The 23,838-nt window shown below is 47.4% G+C and overlaps 2 protein-coding genes and 1 pseudogene across 3 annotated transcripts; 2 read left to right on the forward strand and 1 right to left on the reverse strand.

Annotated features, from left to right (window-relative positions):
• The first annotated feature begins 2,837 nt into the window (after window positions 1-2,837).
• Window positions 2,838-5,187, forward strand: LOC123107249 (uncharacterized; annotated as a pseudogene).
• Window positions 5,188-8,209: 3,022 nt separating this feature from the next.
• LOC123107259 (remorin) lies at window positions 8,210-10,052 on the reverse strand. The gene is made up of 6 exons (XM_044529258.1): window positions 9,932-10,052; window positions 9,642-9,736; window positions 9,259-9,543; window positions 8,777-9,152; window positions 8,603-8,684; window positions 8,210-8,505 (listed from the first exon to the last, which is right to left on the reverse strand). Exons 1-6 carry the CDS (start codon window positions 9,955-9,957, stop codon window positions 8,314-8,316), a joined length of 1,056 nt encoding a protein of 351 aa, XP_044385193.1. The 5' UTR covers window positions 9,958-10,052; the 3' UTR covers window positions 8,210-8,313.
• Window positions 10,053-13,183: 3,131 nt separating this feature from the next.
• On the forward strand, window positions 13,184-21,894 carry LOC123107271 (wall-associated receptor kinase 2). 2 transcript variants are annotated; one of them, XM_044529273.1, is made up of 4 exons: window positions 13,184-13,331; window positions 16,167-17,073; window positions 17,165-17,326; window positions 20,649-21,894. In XM_044529273.1, the coding sequence occupies exons 2-4, from the start codon at window positions 16,170-16,172 to the stop codon at window positions 21,635-21,637; spliced, it is 2,055 nt and encodes a 684-aa protein (XP_044385208.1). In that variant the 5' UTR covers window positions 13,184-13,331; window positions 16,167-16,169; the 3' UTR covers window positions 21,638-21,894. The 2 variants fall into 2 exon arrangements, with proteins under 2 accessions (XP_044385208.1, XP_044385200.1); XM_044529265.1 differs by lacking the exon at window positions 13,184-13,331 and adding an exon at window positions 14,255-14,719.
• The last annotated feature ends 1,944 nt before the right edge of the window (window positions 21,895-23,838 follow it).

Here is a 23,838-nt window from a genome sequence, read left to right on the forward strand (position 1 = left end):
GAATACTTGAAAATGAAAGATCTTTCACCAACCACCATGTAGAGTCTTCAGGAAGAACTCGGGAAATAAAAGAATGATAGCAATGAAGTAAAAGTTGAAAAGAACAAGATTGCAGCCATGCCATGATTTCCTTCCTTCAACTTGACAACGAAAAAGATGAAGCTTCATTCTCATGTGTCTTCATTTTTTTTGAAGTATCTTCTTTCATTCTCAATTTTGTTTTCGATGATCCGTTGAAGACTTCCCCAAGTTCATGTCACATATCTTCAATATTCTAAGAAGGAATAAGTAGTGTGTCAAATCCATCAAATAATAAAGGCCTAGCTTGGCTAATTAAGCCAATCAAAATTTCACTTTTATCCGTGGCATGCAACTCTCAACCTAACTCCTTTTAACCTTTGAATGCAGGCCCGAAGTTTCAAGATCAAATGGAAAGATTGCGTCGCGCTAGGAAATGAAGGTTAAAGCATCTACAGTCGGGCGTCCCAAACCCGGCTCAAACGATCGGACGGACGGCCCGGTCACTAACCGTTCACAAAAATTCGACTCAGATGGGCTCCTTAAATGGGCCTCAAACGCCCGGCTGAACGACACCCCTCATATTTAGCCCAAATATGGAACGGATATGCGGGCACCCAGGCGCGCCCGCCACGTCGGACCCAACAGCCCTACCCCACCGTAAATTACACCAAATCCACCAAACCCTTCCTCTTACCTTTCTCGCGCTCGAGCCCTCGTCGTCCATCACCGTTGCTCCCCATCCTCACCACCGGTTCCGAACCGCCGCCCTAGATGTCGTTAAGCCCGAACCCGACCGTCGCGACGAGACTGCATCCGTCTCGTCCGTCGCTTCCCGTCCTCGGCTCCGTCGTGCAAGGCGGAGACCGTTGCCCAAAGGATGCGGCGAAGCCGACAGCGAGAAAGGGAAGTGGCGGCGATGGCGCATGGAGATGCGGACATGGACGAGCAGTTTTCCCCTCCCCCAGCCGTGCCTTGAACCCCGCACCCCATCCACCTGTTTGCCGACGCGGATTTCACCGTCGGACCATGTTGGGACAAATGAGGATCCGATGGCCGGTTGGGGCATTTCGGAGAGCTTTCTGCCCACACAGATGCCGACAGTGGACATTTGTCACTCATCATAGCTCGTTCGGGCATGAATGAGCATGGGCACCGGCGGCGCCTAGGCTACCCACGACCTATTCGACGGAATGACACAACAAGAGTCGATATGTTTTTGTTGCTCCTGTCTGATCAACTTTGCATATGGCATGTTTAATGTTTTGCACGGACCGCTAGTTCATTTCGTACATGACGAATACTTGCGAATCATGATCATTTAGGAGTTGTTCTTGTCACACATCATCAATGAAAATCATGGTCCAACTCAAGTGGAGTATGAATTGGGGGGCATCATATCCTATCATGACCAACCACAAATGTGGCATCTCTCCAACATCGACGGGGGATCATTCAAGGGAAAGTGAACAAGTATGTCTGCACCTACTCACAGGTGACCAAACGCCCTCAAAGTGGAATGGGAGTGACAACTCACGTAAGCTCAATTGCTTCATCTTGTAGTCATTTGCATATGCTTCTTTTGTTTGCATTTTCGTGCTCATACGTATGCTGTTTGCTAGACGGCGGCGGCAGCCACTTTGTATCAGGAAATGGAGAAGAAGCCGTTTGCTTTTAGCCATTGTTGAATCATATTGAATGGAGTGCCAAAGTGGACACTACTTGTGGCCGATCTCAAGGCCAGCAAGAAGAGGAATGATGGATCAATCTACCACCAATAAATTGGCCGTTGGACGATGAAGAGGGCGATATTGTCTTTAAGAATGGAAGAGCCACCATGCCAAAGGATAACTGACAAGTCATGGGAAACAAGTGGGAGAAGGCAAGGGCCTCCCGTGACGTCGCGACTACAAAAATGTCCTCTACATGGATGATCATTTTTTCGGCAAGAGAGAATAATAAAGAGGAGAGGTACAAGCTCAGGTTGGATGCGTAAAAGGAGAGGATGGATTAAGACCGAAAGAGGGTGGAGAAGAAGCTGAAAATTGAGAGGGAGAAGATCGAGTTGGAGAAGTGAGAGGTGACTATCAAATGGGAGCTCGAGAAGGCCAAGGCATTTGGAGAGATTGAACTTGAGAAGGAACTCGCATAGGAAGCGGAGGATGTGAAGGTCATGTTGGTAGACGAAACCCTCTTGGATGAGCATGCAAAGAAGTGACTTGTAGAGAAGAAGAAGGAGATCAACGAGCGTAGGGAGTACGAGGCGGCGAGGGCGGCTGCGGCAGCAGCGGAGCATGCAATCCTTATGCAGGTAGAGTAGGAGGCAAGGATGGACTCAGAGCAGGGGCATGGACGGCATTCGACCAGTGATCCGGCCAGCTAGCGATCACGTGAGAAAGGATGAAGGGCCCCCCCGCCGACGATGAGAAAGGAGGGCTGGGCCGACGGCTAGCCCCCCCCCCCCCCCCCCCCCCCGCCCGCATCACTCGCGGGAGCGACACGTGAGGGGGGAGGGAAGGTCCCTCAAGCACTATTTTGATGCTTTGAGTGTCTTTTCAATTTTCCGTTTATTTAGAACGATGTTGTTTTTTTATTCGTGGGATCATATCGGATGTTCTGGAATGAACTCTGTGTGTGATTGACGGGTAGAAGGGTGATCGAACCATCACGACGGCAAATCCTCTTTAATAATAGAGATTAGAATATTCTATCTAATTTTGTGAAATCTTTGCGCACTTGAAAGTTTAGAAAAGTTTGGAGTTAAAATCTGAAAATACTGCTCCTCGGAGCCCAACAGCCCATTTGTAGACCCTGGCGCACTCTGACCTTCCTGAAGAAACCTTCAAGCTCAAAAAAAAAAAAACCCTCTGACCTCTCTCTGGTCCCGTGCTGTGGTCCTTCACCGGCGGCGGCCTCTCCTTCGCCGCGACCGGAGACAAGCTGCACTGTGAGACCCCCGTCCTGCACCTCCGCTCCTCGGCCCCCATCATTCTTCTACTACGATACGCATGGTTGTGCTCAACTGGCCTTGCCATTTTACCTTCCAGATCTGAGCTCAGTTCCTCCTCGACGCTAGACCTCTACCGCCAAGTAGCCGCCGCCTCCTGACCTGTCGCCGCGGCCCTGCCTGCAGCTCTGATTTCTGGTGAGTTCCCTGCTTCTCTTCGTGCTTAATTTCCGTGTGCTGGGAGCCACCATCTTTTCGATTTCCCTTTGCTGGAAGTAGGGTGTGCTATGGTTAGGAGTACCACTGTGCTTGATTTAGTATGTATACTAGATAGAATGCAATGCTACCAATGGATTGACGCATGCAGTATGCCATCCTATTTCTTTGTAAAAGTTAATTTCAGCATCCCTCGATTAAATGTCTTATGAGTACATTATCCCAGTAACCCATTAGTAAAACCATCAGATGGATTTTCATTCTACTTATTAAACACCAGAAACAATTTGTCCCCCTGATTTGTCTAGGTAAAAGCAGGTCGGCGGCATCCTTATTGTTGTAAAATCTAGCTAACAGTAGGCATGACATGAGATGCATGAAATTCAAGGAATACGAGTGCTAGAAAGTGGTGGGTTAGTAAGTTGATTTGTTACTAGTGAAATAAAATGAAATTGCCGGTTCGAATGGGATAAATTGATTTGTCAACTATTTCCTTTTGTCTTATTTTTCTATCATTCATTTCTGATAAGTGTCAAAATTTTCATTTCAGTGTCAGTAGGCTGATGCGAAGACATGGACCTTCGCAAGGAAGTTAACGCCGCTAAGTTAACTGATGATCTAGTGGTCGATATCCTCTCCCGCTTGACATACAAGGACTTTTGCCGCTGCAAATGTGCCTATAAGGCCTGGTCTACCTTCTCATCCGATCCAGACTACCGCAAAAGGCTGCCCAAAAAAGTAACCACTGGACTTCTGTACCAAGACCGCAATAAGTCTGCTATCCCGCTTGTAAGCCTGTCCCGAGATGATGGAGAAATCGATGGAATTCTTGCTGACGTACCACACTATGAGCATTTAGAGTTTCTTGACTGCTGCAATGGTCTAGTCCTCTGCAAGTACAAGAGCAGCTATACTTCTCCAGGCATTTGCCGCTTTGTTGTGTGCAACCCAGCAACTCGAGAGTGGAGAATACTTCCTGATACTTTTGTTGGGACTGATAGCCACCGTTGTACAACTATTTTGGCCTTTGATCCTTCATGGTACCACACTTCTATGTCTTCAACTTTAATCGCCATTTCTTCAGTTTGGTGGGCAAACTTGAGATGTTTTCGTCTGCCGGTTCCACGTGGCTTGTGGATGATGAATGGGATTCTGAGATAACTTTTTCATGGGGGAAGCCTCACTTATTTCTTAATGGAATGTTGTGCGTGGAGATTAGGGGACAGCAAGTTTTGGTGTTTGAAGGTTTGGAGACAATGAGCGATGGCATACTGCCCTATCATTACACCATTGACTTGCCATTTGACTCTTTACCCGTGAGTAGTTTCACTGATGGCTGCTTTGACAAATCTTCAGGGATCTTACACTATGCATTGCCAGATAGGAGTGGTCATTCCATTGTAGTTTGGACTTTGGAGGATTATGCTCATCGTTTATGGCATTGGAGCCTGAAGTGCCATCTTAACATGGAAGATGCATTTGGAAGGAAAGACTTAGTTTACTTTGACAATGGAGGCATCGATGGTGCCTCCGACTGGTTTTGGAACTGCGATTACCGGATTCTTGCTCTCGACTTGCAGAGGGAGCTTGTTGGCCTCTCTGACCATAAGACAATGAAGCTTATCTCTTACAATATCAGCACCGGGGAACTTAATGAGATACGAGACGGCCTTGAGGGGTATCGATACTATGTGCCATGCTACTCAAAGCTTCCAGCCCAAGAACCTTCGGTGTAGTGTCATCTTCTGTAATCAGTGCCTCTGCGACTGTTCCTATGCTCTAGATGCTGAACTACCTTGTGTAATTATGCTAGTCGGTGAACCCTGTCGTTTTATTTTGTTGATGCAGGGGTGATATACTACCCTCCTGTACTGACGAAAAACTCTTCGCCATATGCCCCGGTTTACTACCTCCTAAGTTTGTTATATGTAAGATTACATGTCTTTCTTAGGCTCAGTATCATTGTGGTGTTTTTTCATGAGCAATTGTTTATATCTGTTTGTGGATAAGATCTCACTTTTGTAGATAGAGCCTGATATCAGTTATTTGAGTTTGCATTACAACTCTACGTTACACCTGCGATTATATGATGCTTTGCTTTTGACAAGTAATACTGTTACATCAGATTAAGCAGAAATATTCTCTGCATGTGTGGTACTGAAACTGGATCGAATGAATGTATTGTGTGAACCAAGGGATATGCATCCCAACATGGCATATGCATGATCTTTAGTTGGCAGCTTCGAATGACACATCCCAACAAGGATGCCACCAGCTGAAGCTATTGCAGGTAGAGTGTTCCAACAGCAAACTCTGCTTCCAACTAAAGATTAAGGAAAGATTCAGATAGGCTTCCTTTCTTGGTCTATTGGAAATCAAATAATAAAGGCCTAGGTTTGCTAATGAAATCAGTCAAAATTTCACTTTCTACCCGTGGCATGCAACTCTCATCCTAACTCCTTTTAACCTTTGAATGCAGGCCCGAAGTTTCAAGATCAAATGATGGAGATTGTGCCGTGCCAGGAAACGAAGGTTAGCTCATTAAAATTTGTATATCTAATTTGCACACAGGATACACTTTTTATGAACTCCTGCCTCCTCCAGGGGCTACTTGGTTATACTTGTTTTGTCACACTATGAGTCTTGTCGAAATTCCACCACGTGGAGTTTGCACACATCTGGTGACTTTTAGTAGTGGCCAACACTCTAGCCAGATTGATTTCATCCTCTCGAGAAGGGAAGATAGGCGTGCGTGCCTAGACTGTAAGGTGATACCTGGAGAGAGTGTTGTACCCCAGCATAAGCTGGTGGTTGCTGACTTCCGCTTTCGGATTCGTGTCCGGCAGGATAAGCGGGCTAAAGTCGCTAGAACGAAGTGGTGGAAGCTCAAGGGGAGGTAGCTCAGGCGTTCAAGGAGAGGGTCATTAAGGAGGGCCCTTGGGAGGAAGGAGGGGATGCGAACAATGTGTGGATGAAGATGGCAACTTGCATTCGTAAGGTGGCCTCAGAGGAGTTTGGAGTGTCCAGGGGAAGGAGAAGCAAAGATAAGGATACCTGGTGGTGGAATGATGATGTCCAGAAGGCGATTAAAGAGAAGAAAGATTGCTTCAGACACCTATACCTGGATAGGAGTGCACACAACATAGAGAAGTACAAGATGGCGAAGAAGGCCGCAAAGCGAGCTGTTGGTGAAGCAAGGGGTCGGGCGTATGAGGACCTCTACCAACGGTTAGGCACGAAGGAAGGCGAAAGGGACATCTATAAGATGGCCAAGATCCGAGAGAGGAAGACGAGGGATATTGGCCAAGTCAAATGCATCAAGGACGGAGCAGGCCAACTCTTGGTGAAGGATGAGGAGATTAAGCATAGATGGCGGGAGTACTTCGACAAGCTGTTCAATGGGAGAATGAAAGCTCTACCATTGAACTGGACGACTCTTTGATGAGACCAACATGCGTTTTGTGCGTCGAATCCAGGAGTCTGAGGTCAAGGAGGCTTTAAAAAGGATGAAGGGAGGCAAGGCGATGGGCCCGGATTGTATCCCCATTGAGGTGTGGAAAGGTCTCGGGGACATAGCGATAGTATGGCTAACCAAGCTTTTCAACCTCATTTTTCGGGCAAACAAGATGCCAGAAGAATGGAGACGGAGTATATTAGTACCAATCTTCAAGAACAAGGGGGATGTTCAGAGTTGTGCTAATTACCGTGGAATTAAGCTGATGAGCCATACAATGAAGCTATGGGAAAGAGTCATTGAGCACCGCTTAAGAAGAATGACAAGCGTGACCAAAAACCAGTTTGGTTTCATGCCTGGGAGGTCGACCATGGAAGCCATTTTCTTGGTACGACAGCTTATGGAGAGATATAGGGAGCAAAAGAAGGACTTGCATATGGTGTTCATTGACTTGGAGAAGGCCTATGATAAGATACTGCGGAATGTCATGTGGTGGGCCTTGGAAAAACACAAAGTCCCAGCAAAGTACATTACCCTCATCAAGGACATGTACGATAATGTTGTGACAAGTGTTCGAACAAGTGATGTCGACACTGATGACTTCCCGATTAAGATAGGACTGCATCAGGGGTCAGCTTTGAGCCCTTATCTTTTCGCATTGGTGATGGATGAGGTCACAAGGGATATACAAGGAGATATCCCATGGTGTATGCTCTTTGCGGATGATGTGGTGCTAGTTGACGATAGTCGGGCGGGGGTAAATAGGAAGTTAGAGTTATGGAGACAAACCTTGGAATCGAAAGGGTTTAGGCTTAGTAGGATTGAAACCGAGTACATGATGTGCGGTTTCAGTACTGTTAGGTGTGAGGAGGAGGAGGTTAGCCTTGATGGTCAGGTGGTACCTCAGAAGGACACCTTTCGGTATTTGGGGTCAATGCTGCAGGAGGATGGGGGTATTGATGAAGATGTGAACCATCGGATCAAAGCCGGATGGATGAAGTGGCGCCAAGCTTCTGGCATTCTCTGTGACAAGAGAGTGCCACAAAAGCTAAAAGGCAAGTTCTACAGGACGGCGGTTCGACCCGTAATGTTGTATGGCGCTGAGTGTTGGCCGACTAAAAGGCGACATGTTCAACAGTTAGGTGTGGCGGAGATGCATATGTTGAGATGGATGTGTGGCCACACGAGGAAGGATCGAGTCCGGAATGATGATATACGAGATAGAGTTGGGGTAGCACCAATTGAAGAGAAACTTGTCCAACATCGTCTGAGATGGTTTGGGCATATCCAGCGCAGGCCTCCAGAAGCTCCAGTGCATAGCGGATGGCTAAAGCGTGCGGAGAATGTCAAGAGAGGGCGGGGTAGACCGAATTTGATATGGGAGGAGTCCGTTAAGAGAGACCTGAAGGATTGGGGTATCACCGAAGAGCTAGCTATGGACAGGGGTGCATGGAAGCTTGCTATCCATGTGCCAGAGCCATGAGTTGGTTGCGAGATCTTATGGGTTTCACCTCTAGCCTACCCCAACTTGTTTGGGACTAAAGGATTTGTTGTTGTTGTTGTTGGAGTTTGCATTGGTTGGCGCAATGTACTTCATTTAGGCGATACATAAACAAGTATACACAGTAAAGCAGCAACACAACCAGATTCTTGGCCCACATTATGTGTGTCCATGGTTTCAGAAGCAGCCACAGGACCGTGGGAGCTTCCCCGTCGACCGGATTTTGGCCGCCTTCTCCCAGACTTTGCCCTCGGCGTTCCTTTTCTTGTCCTCTGCCGACATCCTCGACGCGGCGGCCACCTTGCTGATCCGCTTCATCTCGTCGTTGTACTCCTCCAGCGCCTTTGCTCGCTTCCTCTCTGAATCCCCCTGCAATCAAAACAGCCGGAAGATTGTGATCCAACGTAATGAAATGGAGAAGACAGAACAGAGCTAGTAGGAGGAATTCTAAGCAGCAACAGAGAACCTCTTTGGGCTCCTTCTGGCGCCTGGCCTTGGCCTTCTTCTCAGTCTCCCATTCGGCTATGGTTTCCATCGTCTCGTTATACCTGGAGGCGCGTTAATTAGTTAGCTCAAACATAGTACTGTAACGGTGATTAAAATTCTAAAGACCGTCGGTTTCCACAGGTCTTCTACTCACTGCTCCTTGATCTTAGCCAGCTTCTCCTTCTCCCACGCAGCCGCCATCCTCTCCGCCTCGCTGGAATAAACCATTCCTGGAGGCCTGGCTGCCGGTGGTGCCCTCTGATTCGCTGGTTCCTGCTCGTGCTTCCAGCTCTGTTTCCTCTCTCCTGGAAACGAGGTTGTCGGGTTAACCCCGGGTTTCGCCCTCTGATTTGCCTCCTCCTGCTCAAAGTTTCTGCTCCTCTTCTTGTCCGGTGTTTTCCTCGTGAAACTTGGATCGTCCTTCAGGTTCGGGACGGAGTCGACCACCTTCCCTACCACGTTCTGGCCTGGAGTTAGATCTCCTGGCTTCTTTGGCGCCGGTTTCACCGGCCTCCTCACCGACACATTTGCTGAAAGATGGCCATGATTTAGTAGTAAATGAGACATAAAATCCATTCTCATACTTGATTTGCCATATAACGATTTTGCCATGCTGTTTATGCGTGCATCCCTCACCTCCTTGTTCGTCTTCGTCGCCAACTTCAACGATTTCTTTGTTACCGCTAAACAATCTTGAGATTTTGCTTCCTTCAGTCGGCCTTTTCATGCTTCCACCTCTCCTGGGTGGTGATCTCGGAGGTGGGGCGGCTGTGGGCTCATGAACTGTTACACGCTTCTGCCGAGATGCTGTTTTTTCCGGGATAGGCTTCTGTTGGGATGGCAACTTCTCTTCCTCCATTGCAGCAATAGCATATGCCACTGCCGCCGCCGTTGCTGCGTACGCGGCATCGTATTCTTCACCTGTACCCATTTGCCCGGAAGATATCAACTCCACATTCATTTATTCATGATCACATTCACAGGTCAAACCAATTGAAATGCGGATTTTGATGGTATACCTCTTCCAAAAGGCGTGCCTCGCTGTCGCTGTGGTGGCATTGCCATGGCCTGCCCGCTGCCCTGATCTTCCTGCCCCACGCCAGAAAACCGGACCCTGCAAAATAGCGAGTCAGCTTTGCGACATCGTCAACTGATTCTGCAGATACTAGCCTACCGCGGTGCAATGGGCAATGGCTGGCTCCCCATTTTTCTAAAAAAAGTCTGAAACATATGGAAAAGAAACCCATAGAAAGTAGTAATGCCAATGCTACAAACAGAGCTCTATCTGAAGGTTCCCTTGAGGTGATACCTCGATTGTCTCATTCCACCGTCCATGGCGCACAACCGAACCGTGGGAGAAGAGAACCAAGGGCCTTTTTGATGCGCAACCTTATGTCGCCGGACTTACAAGCTTATGTTCTAAGCTAAAAGCATTGCAGCACATATATATACATATGGGGAGAGAGATAGAGATAGAAAGATAGAAAGAGAGGGAGATGGGGCGAGGCACGAAAGCTGTTATCTTGGAGGCAAGCAAGTGGGATCGCTTTTGCCTCGTTAACAAGTCTCTGGGAATCTGCTGGACTCCTTTTGCTTTGCAGTGTGGTTAGCTGCTTTGCTACTGCCACTATTATTCCTCTACCTCTTCTGGATATTTGGGTTTCTTGACCCCCCTGACGGAGTCTTTTTGCCTTGTCATGCAGATTTCAGTCTTATTCACGGCAGTCTTATAAAGTTCTACACCTATAATTAAGTTTCCAACGAACGGGGCTTCTTGCTGCTGCCTTGTTGCCTTGTTTGCAAGGAAAGATTCTCTGTGCTTGGTATGCTGATCAAGACATGACAGAGAAGTAATGTGGTGTCGTCGGTAGATTTTCCATTCATCGGGGGCACAAAGTCGTCCACTCAAAGTCAGTTTAGTTATTAGTCCAGCCGGTCTCCTCCGGTTTGAAAAGATGCTCCCTTTTTTTTATAACATATTTTGACTTCAATGTACCAGGGAACACCCCATGCAGCCCATTTACTACGCCACCCAGCCTGTTCACCTTTCTCTTAAAAAAAATAAACTTTTTCCATTTTAAAAAGCAACAAGAAAGTTTGCCATTTTCACAAAAGTAAAAATTCACATCTGGCAAATTTGCATGTTAATTGTAAAGGAAGCATGTGAATTTGCCATGGTACAATTAAGAACATACAAAAATACAATGCATTTCAAGTTGCCAAAAAATGAGTATGATGAAAAAATGGACGAGTGATCTGGAAAAATAAAATTTTCATGTTAAACTTTCAATCTGCCATCCTCTAGATAAAAAATGCCGTGAAAAAATACACATTTTCTTATGAAAAAACATAGAAACATAAATTCATAAATGCCATGCTCTGAAATATGAAGATTCCCCTGGTGCTTTATAAAATTGCCGTTTCTCCAGTTTATAAATTTACTACTATGATAAATAAAAATGACATGCCAATAAAAATGAAAATGACATCCTCTTAATAATAAAACTGTCAACAATAATAAAAATTCCATGCTCTCAATAATTTTACCACCCCGATTACAATAAAACTGACATGCTCCTAATAATAAAAATGACATGTTATTAATAACAAAAATGACATGCCCTTGATCATAAAACTTCCATCCTCTTGATAATAAAAATGCCATGTTACTAATTATTAAAATGACATACTCTTAATAAAACAAATGCCATGTGAGGAAGTAAAATAAACAATTCCAAAAAAAAGTCATGAATAAGTGATAAAAATTCTCAAAAACTTGCCAAGGGGGCATTCCGGAAAGACCTAGAACTTGCAATGCTACCTATAATAAAAATACACATGGCAAGTTTGAAATCTTCCCCTCTAAAAATAGGGATTTTTATTTCAGAAATATGAGAAATTGACATTTTAGGGGAAAAAGTCAAACTCAAATTCATAAATGTATTTGAATACATAAATGTATTTTTTAGGATGAAATACATAAATGTATTTGAGTGCGTGTGTTCACATACCCCGCTTCATCAGCCAAGTGGTGAGTGTGCGTGGCGCTGGTGTAGCATTTCCGTAAACTTTTGGCTCTCCCGAATAATGACGCGTTCGGAGTTGTAGTAGTATTTTGCTTGGACCTGTAATCTTTTTTTTTTCTGTGAATAACTTGGACCTGTAATGTACCTAAGAGCAACTCCAACGGGCCGACCCAAACGGACGGCGCATTTGTCCACTTTATGTTCGTTTGGGTCGGCCGCCTGCCCTGCGTCCGCTCTGTTTTGCATTTGGGTCGGCAGTGCATTTAACGCGTCGACCCATTTTCATGTCAGCGGCGACATACATTGCCGACTTTAAAAAATATCACCACACAGTTCATGTTGGCGCACTCGTCGGCGGTCGGCACACATGCCAGTACACAAAAAAAGGTGAGACTTGAGTTCGACCATGCCATCGCGGCCCCGTGGTCATGCCAGCGCACAAGCCGGCATACAAAAAAAGAAGGCGCCCGCGGCCACGAGATCACTCGTCGATGAACTTGAGCATGTCGGCCATCATTTTCTCGAACCACGACCTCTTCCTTGGCGACACGGTGTTGAGATCCATCTCCACCCCGGTCATCATGCTCGCGAGAGCCACTTCTTTGGTCTCCTTCATTGACGAGGCCGTGCTGGCTAGTGTTTAACCGTAGCATATAGAGCGCCTCCCTCGTTCCGCTGCGACGCGGGCGTTGATGACCTCCTGCTGCGTGGCGGCGGCGACGGCGGCAGCCGCGACGGCTTCACCCCTCGTGTCCGCCGCCCGCTGTTCGGGTGTCAGCGCCTTCTTTGGCTTGGTCGTGGCGGCGGTCTTGCGCGGGGCACGAGGCTTGCCTTTGCCGGAGGGGGCGATCTTCATGCCGGACGAGGCGAGGGAGGCGAGGCCGGCGGCGGCGTCGAGGTCGAGGTCGTCGTCCATGGCGGGTGTGGGGCGGGAGCGTGCGCTGGTGGGAGGGTTTTGGGGGAAATGGGGGAGGGGGGGGGGAGAATGATGGTGGCTGCCACCGACCGGCGGGCCGGGGAGAGGAGTAGGCGCGCGCGGGCGCGTCCGTTTCGTGTCCGCGCCGACACAAATCCGGCTCAAAAATGGGTCGGGAATGGGTCGCCCGCAGACGAAAAGCAGACGCACGTCCGTTTGGGTCAGCGCGTTGGGCCGTCTTTTGTGTCCGCGCCGATCCAGACGGATGGCGGCGGATGAAATGGGTCACCCAGCTGGTGTTGCTCTAATCTCTAATAATGTTCTGGATTCTGTACTCTGGCTTCATTTTGGTTAATGTTTTTTGATCTTTTATATAAACACAAAATTGGCGTGTGACAATGAATGTGATTCACCGTGCTGCCAGCGGCACCTACGTGCTACAGGCCGCTGTGCACATAGTACTCGATCAGAGCCGGGCGGTCAGACGCGTTCACACCGCCACACTGCACGCAAGCGGTGAGGCAGGCTCATTTACATCGGGCGGGCAGGAGTAAGTGCACCGAAGGATAGCCATTTCGAACTTATTTCTTCTCCACTATCTACATGCTCATGGTCTCGTACTGAAGATAGGGAGGGACGCAGAGTGAGCTCGGCCGACCCAAGAGGCGACCCCGTGCGAGACTTTGGCGTTGACCGGAGATCTCCGCCTCTCCGGTGCGTCTGCGTGCCGTCGTCTCCCCGGCGGCAAGCTTTGGCTGCGATCTGAGGTTCGTTGTGCCTTGTGCGTCTGGTTTCACCACCACCTTTGTTTCTTCCAAGTGTGTTTCGTGTTGGTCTCGTCGCTTCGCGGTTTGAATCTATTTTGAACGCGCGCGGAAAGAAGTTTGGATCTGACAGTTGTCTCGCGCGCAGTTCATTAGTTGGATTTTCTTTCCTTTGTTCGGCTGGTCTGTTTATTTAAGATTTAAGACTGGAATGCTGCATGGTTCGATTATTTTTTACTTACTCCTGTATAAGCGGCATGATGGGAGTATTTCATCATGCGGCCATTCATGACCACACACAACCTAGATTTCTCTCAGCATTTCAGCTTAAGTACTGTACTTTTTTTGAGTGAAAATTTCCGCATACGTAGTGTATGGAGAGAAGAGGGAAGTTTGCTTTTTTTTTTCTAGAACTTTTTTTTTCTAGAACAAAGAGAGTAGTTTGCTCGAGCAGCAGGAGGGAGCGGGCCGTTCGCAGCCCACCTAAACTTGTAGTACTTTTTTTTTTGAGAAACAAACTCGTAGTACGTGGGAGCCCATGGATCAGTATCTTACTCCCAGGCCAGCCCATGGAGTAGTTTTGTAGTGGTATGTGAATGGGCGGGCCCATAGTACGCTCAGCCTTCCACACCCAGGCAGCCATTCATGACCGCCCACAACCTATCCATAAACCTAGATTGCTCTCAGCCCTCAAAAAAAAAAAAACCTAGATTGCTCTCAGCATTTCAGCTTAGGCACTGTACTTTTTTTTGAGTGAAAAATTCAGCATACGTACTGTACGTGGGAGCGGGCCGTTCGCGGCCAACCTAAACTCGTACGTGGGAGCCCATGGATCAGTGATATGTCAATGGGCGGGCCCATTGTCCGCTCGGCCTTCCACAGTCCACACCCAGGCCAGCCACCTCCCGGCCCGAGCCTTCAACCAGCTGCCGACCCGCCGGAGCAGATAGGGTCGTCTCCGGACTCCGGCGCCGTCGTCCCCCCTCGCCCCCCTCCCACACGGCGGCATCTGCCCGACCTGCTCTCTCTCCATGATCCTCCTCCCTCCGTGATGCTCCACCGTGTAAGCTCGGCCTGCCCGCCTCCAGGAGCTCGCGCCGATGCCGGCCGCCAGGAGCTCGGCTCCAGGGTCTCCAAGAGACATCACGGCTGGGTTCCCTCCCCGCCGAGGCGCCGACGGAGCTCCGTCTTTCACCGGCGCTCCCTTCCCCGCCGGATCCGACCCCGTCCAGCCCAGCTCCGGCCTCGACCGGCTCTGCTCCGGCAACGACGTCGAGCAAGCAGCGTAGACGGCGATGGGGTGGCGACATCTTTGCAATTAGCGACTTGTGCCGCACATCTGAGCTGACCATCTAGACGATGGTTTTCGAGGATGGCACTTCCATTTTGCGGTTAGTCCTCGTTCCTGCCTTGCAATCATATAGACACAGAGAGGATAGCGTGCATTGTTGATTTGCAGGTTGTAATTTTCAACAGTAGCAGTGCACTTGCAGATTTGCTTCAGGGATGTATGGTTAGGAAAACAAGCATATATGTTTGACATACTAAACTGAAGAAATTAACATGGGATGTTCAGAGATGTTGTTGAAGAATTATGTAGTGTGCTACCTAGGAACTGTATGTTTCGTGTATGATTAGCCATTGTGGAATCATATAGACACAGAGAAGAACAAGCAATTAAAGATTGATTTCCAAAAAAGGCTAGTGTGCATTTGAGATTTGCAGGTTGTAGTATTCAACAGTAGTAATGCACTTGCAGATCTGCTTCATGGATGTATGGTTAGAGGCAATGATGCATACATGCTTGACACACCAATGTCTGAAGAAATTAGTGCAATGTTCTGACAATATTGCTGAAGAATTAGGTTGTGTCCTACTGAGTAATTCTGTAATTGTATGTTTCTTGTATGATTAGGCGTTGTGCAGCTTAACAATGGGTAACTACTAAACTTTGCAGTGCAATTTTACAATGAGTAACTTCTTAAGTTTATAGTGCCAGTCTTGCGTAGGTAGACCGTGTAGTGACATCTGTGCTAAACATGTGACAAATCAATCTAGTGGTGTTTTGGAAATTGTTTTCTTGCCCATATCTATGACAAAACAGTAGGAAATGACACAATATCAGCTAGTCAGAACACAATAATAGTTCAGGGTTATTATAGACTTTTCATCAAACAACCCAGACCATAAGCTCAGACAACAGAAAATGGAAAGAATGACTGCATTTGTTCAGCGGCTTTTTCCACCGCTATCAGTGTGCAGTTAAGCTTAAGCCGTCTCCTAGAGCCGAAAATAACTAGGCCTTAGTATGGCTGGTGGACATGTAGTTGGTAGCAAAAGTCCCAAATGCCCATGGGTGCTCGATGATGTTTGAGTCCTGGTTAAGCACGGTTTATTGGGTTTTGTTATGACATATAGCACAAATCCTATATTTGGCACACGTTTTTAATGGGATTTTTTATTATTATTAAGTGAAATGATGCATTGAACAATGTTTTATTGGAGTTAAAAGTTTTTAAAGATGATACAAAATTATCTAAAGGTGATTATATACAACCAAGCTGTGTTACTACACACATTAAGAAATTGCTCGTAGACACTGGAGCAGATCAGAGAACAAGAGATTGCACACTTTGAAGAAATAGTTATCACACAAAATTAACCAAAATGTTGGATCCTGCCGGCATAAGTGGGCATCCCAAGGTCAGTGTGTACCTTGATGATTTACTTTGGCGTCTACTATATATTGCTTTGTTCTTCGGTTTGCTAGCATTTTGTGTGCAAGTTCCATATTCCTATCTGTGGTTCCAGTATAAAGCTGTGACTTATGTTGCACAGGCAATGTCGACGGCATTCTTGCTGCCCGCGGTGCTCCTGGTGGCAGCGGCAGTGGCAGCCACCACGGAGGCAACCAAGAACCTCGTCGTGACTCGTGGCTGCGTGACGAGCTGCGGTGGCGTGGACATCCCCTACCCCTTCGGCATCGGCAGCGGCTGCTTCCGGAAGGGCTTCGAGATAGAGTGCATCAAGAACAGCCCTGTGCTTGCCGGCACGTCCATTCACGTGGTACACCTGTCGGGGGATCCTGCAGAGTCGCTGGTGATGCTCCCTGTTGGGTGGCAGTGCTACAACACAAGCAGCCCAGACAAGGTCGAGGCCAGCAGCCATGGTGAGACGGAGATGAACAAGCATGGTGTGTACCGCCTGTCCAACACGCACAACATGCTCGTCATCCTAGGCTGCAACACCATGGGCAACATTGGGAGCGTCAGAACCACGCGTGACGTCGACGAATACTCCTACTACATGGGGTGCATGACCTTCTGCAACTACTCGGCGACCGCGCAGGACGGCCTCTGCGCCAGTGTCGGGTGTTGCCACGTTGACATCCCGCCGGGGCTCACCCACAACTACTTCTATTTCCGTGTGTACGACCACACCGGCATGATGGACTTCAGCCCATGCGACTACGCCTTCCTCGTCGACAGGACCAACTACACCTTTCGGCGCTCTGACCTCCTCAGGGACACAAACCGGACCTCACCGGTGTGGCTGGACTGGGCCATTCGCGGCGATGATGACTCTACCTCATTATCATGCGCTGAAGCGGCCAAGGCCACGACAACGGAGTATGCCTGCGTCAGCAATCACAGCGACTGTGTCAACGCCACCAATGGGCCTGGTTACAACTGCAGATGCTCCAAAGGCTACCAGGGCAACGCCTACCTTGTCAACGGCTGCAGCAGTAAGACCGACGCTTTGCTTCGTACAACTATGATTTTCTTTATTGATCAATGTCCTAATGTGGCAATTATTATATGAATTGCACAACACAGACATAGATGAATGTGCGGATCCAGCAAAGTATCCTTGCAAAGGTGTATGCAGGGACACCGAAGGATCTTACCAATGCACCTGTGGTCCAGGTTATGGGAGCGATGACCCAAAAACTCAACGCTGCACTCCAAAGTTCCCACTTGCTGCACAGATTTGCATAGGTAACCTCACGACTTACTACATCTCAATATGTATCGGTTTTGCTAACTTGTCTCTCTATAAATATAGTCCTGTTATGTATATTTTACTATTTTGTACGATATATACTATAGTTCAGCCCCTTGTAGAGTTACCTACCTGAGTGGAAGGGTTATGTGTAGGACGTTGAGTGGGGTGATGATTATTGTTCAAGACTTGAAAAGCATGTGAAAATATATCTGAAAGAGTTTCGTTCACCTGGTAACACTATTATGTAGGATATGAGGCGCGGTGTATGTTTAGTTTTGTGAAAAGGAGGGTTAAGCGTATGCTTCGTAGCAGGGACGCGTGCGTGTTAATAAGGGCCGAAGACAGGATAGATACATGAGTTAGTTGGGCTCCGGATTGACCTACAAGTTAGCTAACAACTTGATAAGATCGTATCTCAGAGTCCCAACAGAATACACAACACGCACACCTATCCACTTGTACAAATACAATACATATACGGTTTATATACTCTACCGTATATGCTTACAATGTTTAACACTCCCCCTCAATCACAACTATCCAAGTTGAGATTGCGTCTAAAGGCCTCAAGCTGCTTAAGAGTAAGAGGCTTAGTGAATCCATCTGCAACTTGATCTCCAGTAGGTATGAACCTAATATTCAATAACTTATCTGCCACCCTTTCGCGAACAAAATGATAATCTATTTCAATATGCTTAGTCCTGGCATGAAAAATAGGATTAGCAGACAAATATGTGGCACCAAGATTATCACACCAAAGTGATGCAGCCTTTGGATGATAAACACCCAATTCCGTCAGTAGATTCTGAACCCAAATAATCTCTGCAGTGGCGTTGGCTAGAGCCTTATACTCAGCCTCTGTGCTTGACCTGGAAACAGTGGGTTGCTTGCGAGCACACCAAGATATCAAATTTCCTCCAAGAGATACCGCAAAGCCTCCTGTTGACCTTCTGTCATCAGGACAGCCTGCCCAATCTGCATCTGAGAAGGCACTTACTAGCATTGAATTGACTTACCAAGTTTGAGACCATGATCCTTGGTTCCTTGAAGATATCGAAGTATCCTCTTGACTGCTGTCCAATGCACACTAGTAGGAGCATGTAAGAACTGACAAACTTTGTTTACTGAATAAGAAATATCTGGCCTAGTCAAAGTCAAATATTGAAGTGCTCCTACAATGCTCCTATACCTGGTTACATCCTCTACTCCAAGTGCTTCTCCATCATACAAAGACAGCTTTTCAGAAGTAGACAAAGGCGTGGATGAAGGCTTACAACCTTTCATGCCTACTTTCTGAAGTATTTCTTGCACATATTTTCCTTGTGACAGCACAATTCCTTCTTTAACAGGTTTTACCTCGATTCCAAGAAAGAAGTGAAGATTTCCAAGGTCCTTAAGCGCAAACTCTTTGCCCAAGTCCTTGAGAAGGGCTTCAACAGCACTAGGTGAAGAGCTTGTAACCACAATATCATCAACATAAATGAGCATAAAAATGGTAATCCTATGCCGATGATAAAAGAATAGTGAGGTGTCCCCCTTTGAAGGAGAGAACCCTAGAGATTGTAATTTTGACGACAGTCGAGAGTACCAAGCTCTAGGTGCCTGTTTTAATCCATACAGTGCCTTATCAAGTTTGCAAACGTGGCGTGGAAATTTTGAGCTTTCATACCCAGGGGTTTGTTTCATGAACACTTCCTCTTCTAGAACACCGTGCAAGAACGCGTTCTTTACATCTAGTTGTCGAATGCACCAGTTTCTAGACACTGCAATTGAGAGGATTAATCTGATAGTGGCTGCTTTGACTACAGGACTAAACGTGTCCTCGTAGTCAATTCCATACGTTTGCTTAAATCCTTTTGCAACCAAGCGTGCCTTATACCTGTCAATAGTACCGTCAGATTTCTGCTTGACCTTGTAGACCCACTTGCAGTCAATAATATTCCTCCCCTTGACCGGAGGCACCAAACGCCATGTTTTATTTTTCATAAGAGCATCATATTCCTCATCCATGGCCTCCTTCCACCGACGTTCCCCAAGGGCTTCTCCCAAATTTCGCGGTCCACCTCCAAAGCCGCCGCCACCGTGGTTGTCAGGGTAGTGGGCGCCCGCGTTGTTGTTGATGTAGCCGCGGGAGCCACCACTGTTGCCGCCGCCCCTTGAGTTGCCGCGGCCTCCACCCCTTGCCGCCAGATTTGCGGAGTGGAGAGCGGTGTTTTGGGCGGCGATGCGAGCTTCAGCTGACAGCAGCAGAGAGAAGAGCTCGCTGAGGCTGATCGGCTGCTCGGTGGCGGTGCGGGTGGAGATGGCCGAGACGAAGCCGCTGTAGTCGGGGTCGTGAAGGAGGCCTTGCAGGATGTGATCGACGATGTCATCTTCATCCAGGGGCTTGCCTGCAGCTGCCAGCTCGTCGGCGATGCTCACCATCTTGGTGTAGTAGGCAGCAACAGACATATCCCCCTTGCATGTGTGCTCGATGGCCGAGCGGAGCTGGATAACCCTAGCCCTTGACTGCAAGGAGAAGCTCTGCAGCAGGGCGTTCCAGATCGATGCGGCGGTGGTGTGGGAGCTGACCTGCAGTAGGACCTCACGGGAAAGCGATGAGATAAAAAACATAAGAATCTGCTGGTCTTGAGTAACCCACACAGCATGCTCAGGATTCGGTGAGGACGTGGTCTCCTTCTTGCCGGCGACGTCCTTCTCGGTGTAGAGCACGGCGGCTGGCTCCTTGATCGTGCCATCCAGATAGCCCATCAGCCCTGCCCCCTTGATCTGTGGCAGGACTTGCGCCTTCCACACAAGGAAGTTCTCCCAGGTCAATTTCTCGGTGATGGTGTGACCGAGGGAGGCGATGGAGGGTGTGGCCATGGCGACGGCTGAGGAGGAGCTCGACATCTAGATGCGATGGAAAAGGTAGGCTCTGTATACCATGTGAAAAGGAGGGTTAAGCGTATGCTTCGTAGCAGGGACGCGTGCGTGTTAATAAGGGCCGAAGCCAGGATAGATACATGAGTTAGTTGGGCTCCGGATTGACCTCCAAGTTAGCTAACAACTTGATAAGATCGTATCTCAGAGTCCCAATAGAATACACAACACGCACACCTATCCACTTGTACAAATACAATACATATACGGTTTATATACTCTACCGTATATGCTTACAATGTTTAACAAGTTTCAGTATCTTGCAATCCTTTTTATTAATGTTGGTAGCGCTTCTAAGCGGGGAGTAAACTCAAATGTTAACTTACTATCTTTTGCTGACGGAATAATAATCAGTAATTTTAGTTAGTTACGTTTGCTTCTTTGTTCATATAGGTACAATAGGTGGTACTCTTGTCATCGCATTTATGGCATTCGTCATTATTATTCGGAAAGAGAAGCAGAAGACCAAAGAGTTCTATGAGAAAAATGGTGGTCTTACCTTAGAGAAAGCTAAAGTTATAAAGCTTTTCAAAAAAGAGGAGCTCAAGCCAGTTTTAAAGAGTAGCAATTTAATTGGAAAAGGTGGCTTTGGTGAAGTTTACAAGGGGGTTGTTGATGACATACTAGTCGCAGTAAAGAAACCAATTAGTGGTAATGTGCTGGAGAACAAGCAATTTGCAAATGAAGTCATCATCCAATCCCAAGTCATCCACAAGAACATTGTTAGGCTCATAGGTTGTTGCCTAGAAGTGGATACCCCCATGCTAGTGTACGAGTTCATTTCGAAAGGAAGTTTGCACGACATTCTTCACAGGGTTGACAACAAGGAGCCTCTCAACTTGGATGTGCGTCTAAGCATTGTTGCTGAATCTGCACATGGTCTAGCTTATATGCATTCACAGGCCCATACCAAAATCCTGCACGGTGATGTTAAACCAGCAAATATACTCTTGGATGACAATTTTGTGCCAAAGATCTCAGACTTTGGCATATCAAGGTTGATTGCAATAGACAAGGAACACACTGCAAATGTCATTGGTGACATGACTTATATGGACCCAGTATACCTACAAACAGGCCTATTGACTGAAAAAAGTGATGTCTACAGTTTTGGGGTTGTCATCTTAGAGGTCATTAGCAGGAAGAAGGCCACTCATTCTGACAACAACAGCTTGGTGACGAGTTTCCTCGAGTGCCACAAAGAGAAGAAGAAAGCAACCGAGTTGTTTGATAAGGAAATTGCAACCACAGGAAATTTGGAGCTTCTTGACACACTAGCAGGGATTGCTGTGGGATGTCTCAACCTTGATGTGGATCAAAGGCCATCAATGACAGACGTTGTGGCGCGCCTTCTCACATTGAGTCGATCACGTATGGTGTAACTTGGTTTGCGGAGTTGAGTTTTAGCAACATGTATGAACCTTTACTGTGCATCACATTTCTTCCCATTCCAAAGTCGAAGTGCATCTTCAAGTAAGATATGCAACTTTCGATGTGTGAACCTTCCCTTATTGTATTTGCTGCTCTGAGAAGTAGGGGTTTCAGAGAACTTGTAGTATGAATGTAGCAAGTAATCGTGTGTTTTATGTGACCAAATGTATGGATTAATTAATTAAATTCATGTGTGATGTTGCGATTTGCTCTTGCTCCTGGAAACCTCAACGGGCTCGCCATGAAACAGTGCATTCCATGGCAATATCTAGGGGTGATCATAAGAATTCAGAGATCTGCTAGAGTATTCTCAAGCATGAAATTCTTTTTCTTGACCATACGTTTCCAATTCAAGGGTTCCTTGTGACTATGCACTAGAGTGATTTGCAAGGGTGTATCATGCTGTATACTGATCTGCAGACAACGAAGGTTTGTTTGTGTTTGCGTTACAACTCCAGCAAAAAGAAGTTCCTTTATTTTTGGAAGTTTTATGATGTAATTCGTTACAAGTTTGGGAAACGTGTGGTAGGAACACCCATACATTCTGTCACAATGTTGCTGTTGGCACTTCGTTTTTCTCCCTTTTTATTCTATTTTTCATGGCAGAAACTGTCCTGGTCGGCCTTGTTTAGTTGCCCCTCCGTGCTTGAAATTCCGTCACGCATGAAGGAGTCTTCATCATTTTTTTTAGGACGAATGGCAGGTGCTCTGCCTTTGCATTTTGCATTATAGAAAAAGAATGTACAAGAAGGTTGCCGTTAGAGAGTTTAAGGTACAAAGGGGGAAACCTCAGTCTGGTTCAGGTGGGGGTCTACAGAAGGCTACACGTAGATGCTTTAAAGTCCGAGGCAATCTAGGAAACAACCTCATCAGCAGTCGAAGAGATGTGCTTGAAGACGCGCCGGTTGCGTTCATCCCAAATGTTCCACGCAAAATCCATGGCTTGCTGGGCATCTTGCTTGGGGCCAGAGCTGTGGTGAGCCCACCAACCCTGAGCAGTGAGGAAGTGCATGAAGCTTGCAGCAGCATTTTGGCTGGGGTGCAGGGTGCAGTGCAGCTTAAAACAGACTTCAGAAGTGAAGGGGCACTGTTAAAACAGGTGAGCCGCATTTTCAGCAGTCTGATCACAGAGAGAACATCTGTCGTCGAGGTCACAGACTCTGCCTCGCAGTCGATCGGTAGTGGGAAACCTGTTCTGCGCCAACAGCCAGGTGAAGAACTTCACTTTTCCTCCAGGGCAGGTCGGTTGATGGAGCCCAAGAACTGAAGGCCGTATGCCGAGGAGGCAGAGTAATGATTTGATGGTGGGGTCTCCTAGCAGATTGCATCAGGTTCATCAGTGAGGCTGACTCGCTGAATATTTTGCCAAAGGGAAAAGAAGCAGTGCAGGTCTGCAGTTGTTGTTAGACGCTGCAGCCCTCTCATCTAGTTGCCACTGGTTCGTGCAGCTGCAACCGATGCATTCCTCCTCCACGCGAGCTTCTTTTTTTATCAAAGAAGGGCTTGCCCCCTTTCGATTTTCATTACTGAAAACCACCCTTAAAGTGACAAAGTGTAAGACACTACATAACAGATCCGGCCTCCACGCGAGCTTGTACAGGTTGGGTGCGTTCATGGGGGCTGCTCCATTAAGCCAGCAGGAGGACCAACATTTGGTCGATCTTCCATTGACAAGAGTGATCGAAGTTGCAGCGTTGAACAGGGGAAGGTCAGTAGCAGAGCATGGCATTCGGGAACCAATCCAAGAGCGCGATGAAGTGGTCCAAGAGTTCCAGAGCCAACGAAGCCGAAGAAACCGGCTGAAGAACTCCAGGTTTTTGATTTTTTTTAGAAAAGGAGGATGACCCCCGGCCTCTGCATCTGGGAGATGCATACGGCCACTTTATTGATTATTCTCGACAACCATACAAAGTATTACAACAAAGTGTCTGAATCCACCATCTTGGCAACATGTGCCGCTACTCCTATCCAATATGATGAGGGGGTGCTAGCTGGGCCACTACCCAAACCACTCACATAAGTCAAACATCAAAAGCCGGAAGCCAAAACTCATTCGGTAACCCCAGCCGAGCCACATACTGGGTCTGGGGCGCAATCCGGTCAGACGCACTCGTGTGTCGTCGCCGCCATCTTCCACAGGTTCGTCTTCAGA

Source organism: Triticum aestivum, chromosome 1B (assembly GCF_018294505.1).
Source record: "Triticum aestivum cultivar Chinese Spring chromosome 1B, IWGSC CS RefSeq v2.1, whole genome shotgun sequence".
In the NCBI taxonomy this organism is placed as follows: Eukaryota; Viridiplantae; Streptophyta; class Magnoliopsida; order Poales; family Poaceae; genus Triticum; species Triticum aestivum.